Source organism: Echinops telfairi, unplaced genomic scaffold (assembly GCF_000313985.2).
Source record: "Echinops telfairi isolate 266 unplaced genomic scaffold, ASM31398v2 ScPeMD7_2;HRSCAF=8, whole genome shotgun sequence".
NCBI classification, from domain to species: domain Eukaryota; kingdom Metazoa; phylum Chordata; class Mammalia; order Afrosoricida; family Tenrecidae; genus Echinops; species Echinops telfairi.
This window is the reverse complement of record NW_022103898.1, coordinates 5608064-5610114: the sequence shown is the minus strand read 5'-3', so window position 1 is coordinate 5610114 and position 2051 is coordinate 5608064. Positions and strand designations below refer to the sequence as shown.

At 56.3% G+C, this 2051-nt stretch overlaps 1 protein-coding gene across 1 annotated transcript in view; it reads right to left on the bottom strand.

The window, feature by feature from the left end:
* The window catches only part of PHF21B (PHD finger protein 21B), a 75954-nt gene that overhangs the window by 21293 nt on the left and 52610 nt on the right, over positions 1-2051 (bottom strand). Inside the window, exons 3-4 of the mRNA XM_004700226.2 lie at positions 1445-1537; positions 60-410 (exon numbers count right to left, since the gene is read on the bottom strand). Coding sequence (XP_004700283.1) covers positions 60-410; positions 1445-1537 — 444 coding nt within the window. The remainder of the gene's footprint in view (positions 1-59; positions 411-1444; positions 1538-2051) is intronic.

Genomic DNA, 2051 nt, shown 5'->3' with positions numbered 1-2051 from the left:
CTCAGGGAGCTGTGTGTGTGTGTGGTTGTCCTCCCTGGGGTGAACCCGGGCTTACTCACCTTATTGTCGGCACTGATGAGGAGGGGCTGGACTTTGATGCTGTCATTGACCACAGACACAGTGGTGCTGGGGGCAATGGCGGCGGCATTGCCGGGGGAGGTGGAGATGATGGCGTAGGCCACACCAGCGCTGCTCAGAGGAGAGGTGAGGGTGGCGGGCTCGGCGCGGGCCTGAGGCTGACTGCTGGCTGCTGGCCCATGGCTGACGGTGTTGTTGGCTGTGGGGAGGGCTGGGCTGGGGTTCTTGACACTGACCACAGTGGCCTTCTGGAATGTTGGGGGCTGCTTGGGGGGTCGGTCCCGGCCCGGAGTGACGGGGAGGCTGTCTGGAATCAGAGTCTTTGGCCTAACCTGGGGAGCGGGACAGATGCAGGGTCAGATGAACAGACAGAGAGACTGGTGATGACTGGGCAGGTGCACAGAGGACAGCCTTGAGTAGTGGTGGTGAGGGGACTCTTCCACACTGGATCCTTTGACACATGGCCTCCATGGCTTGGGCTGCCCTGACTGTTCCTGGGACTCAAGAGGGAACTGCTATGACCGAGACTCTCCCAGTCCCCTGAAGGGGGAACAGGAGGAATTCTGTGGGGAGTATTAGCGGAGCTAGAGGCAGTTACCCAGGAGTATTTTTGGGTTATGCTAATATATACCAAGATAGGGTGGGTCCTAACCCTAAGCACACCTGTTTACAATGTTACTCTTGATGGTGGTTTGGGTTTCCATTCAAGGGTTCATTCACACTTAGAGCCCTGACACTGGTTGCCTCTCCACAATGCAACTGCACTCTTACCATCTCCTCCTGGGGTTCCTGTTCCCACGTCTTCCTTTGCCCTTCCTGCCTTTCTCCCCGGGTACATGCCACCCTCTCCATCTCCCGGTGGACTGCTGAAGTGAGTGCCACCTCCCTGGCCTGCCTGTCATTTGGCTGAAAGCTGAGCTACCGGCTACGTGCAGCTCCAGGCCTAAAGGGTGACTAAGGGCCAGATTCTCGGAGGCCCCACTGGTCTGTCTAACCAGAGCGCCAGGTCATTTTAAGGATTCTGAGTTTTGCTGTACATTTTTCTCCCACTGGATCCAAGCCCTTCTCATGGATTCCCCCTCTCAGAGCAAGCAGGCAGTGGGAGCCGGGCTCCATCGGAGCTTTCAAAAGAGCAGATTGCTCACAGGAGCGACAGACATAAGGGGAGGGCAAGGGGGCGCACCCCTTGAGGATGGCTAAGAACCAGGACAGCCCGGGACTGCTGACCACAGAGGACTGTCCAGAACCAGGACCCTGAGTTAGACTTTAGTCCCCAGAATCTTGAGACAGTACCTGCCGGTCCCTGTCTGTCCCAGCAGCTCACGGGGCCCACAGACAGCCAGCCGGCCCGACCCCGGCAGCTTACCTGAGGTAGCACCGCAGCTCCCTGCCCGGCCAGCCTCTGCAAGGAGCTGACCTGGGGACCCGTCACAGGCACTGCAGTGGACGACACCAAAGCCTGCAAGACAGAGGGCTTCGGCTCAGCCGGGCGGCGGGGCAGGGGTAGGGATAGCACCGCCCCCAGACCCTCTCCCACTGTGGCTTCTCACTTCCCAAACACAATGTCAGGAAACAGGGGGAGACAAGCTCAGAACCCCCCAACCACCATCCTCACCATCTTTAACAAACAAACTACCATTCTCTGGCACAGAGTAACTTCTTTTATATATATATCTCGCTTTAGTTAACGTTTACCTATAGGAGCCCTGGTGGTGTCGTGGTTATGCATGGGGCTGCAAACCACAAGGTCAGCAGTTTGAAACCACCAGCCTCTCAGAGGGAGAAAGAGGAGGCTTCTCAGAAACCCACAGGGGCAGTTCTACCCTGTCCTGGTGGGGGTTGTTGTGAGCCAGCATCCACTCGAGTTTAACATTACATATTCTTATAGAGGTTTTTAAGTTGTATCTGATTAAAATATATATATATATAAAGCCCCTTTGCATGCGGAACGGGTGAAGGTTTTACAGAGCAGA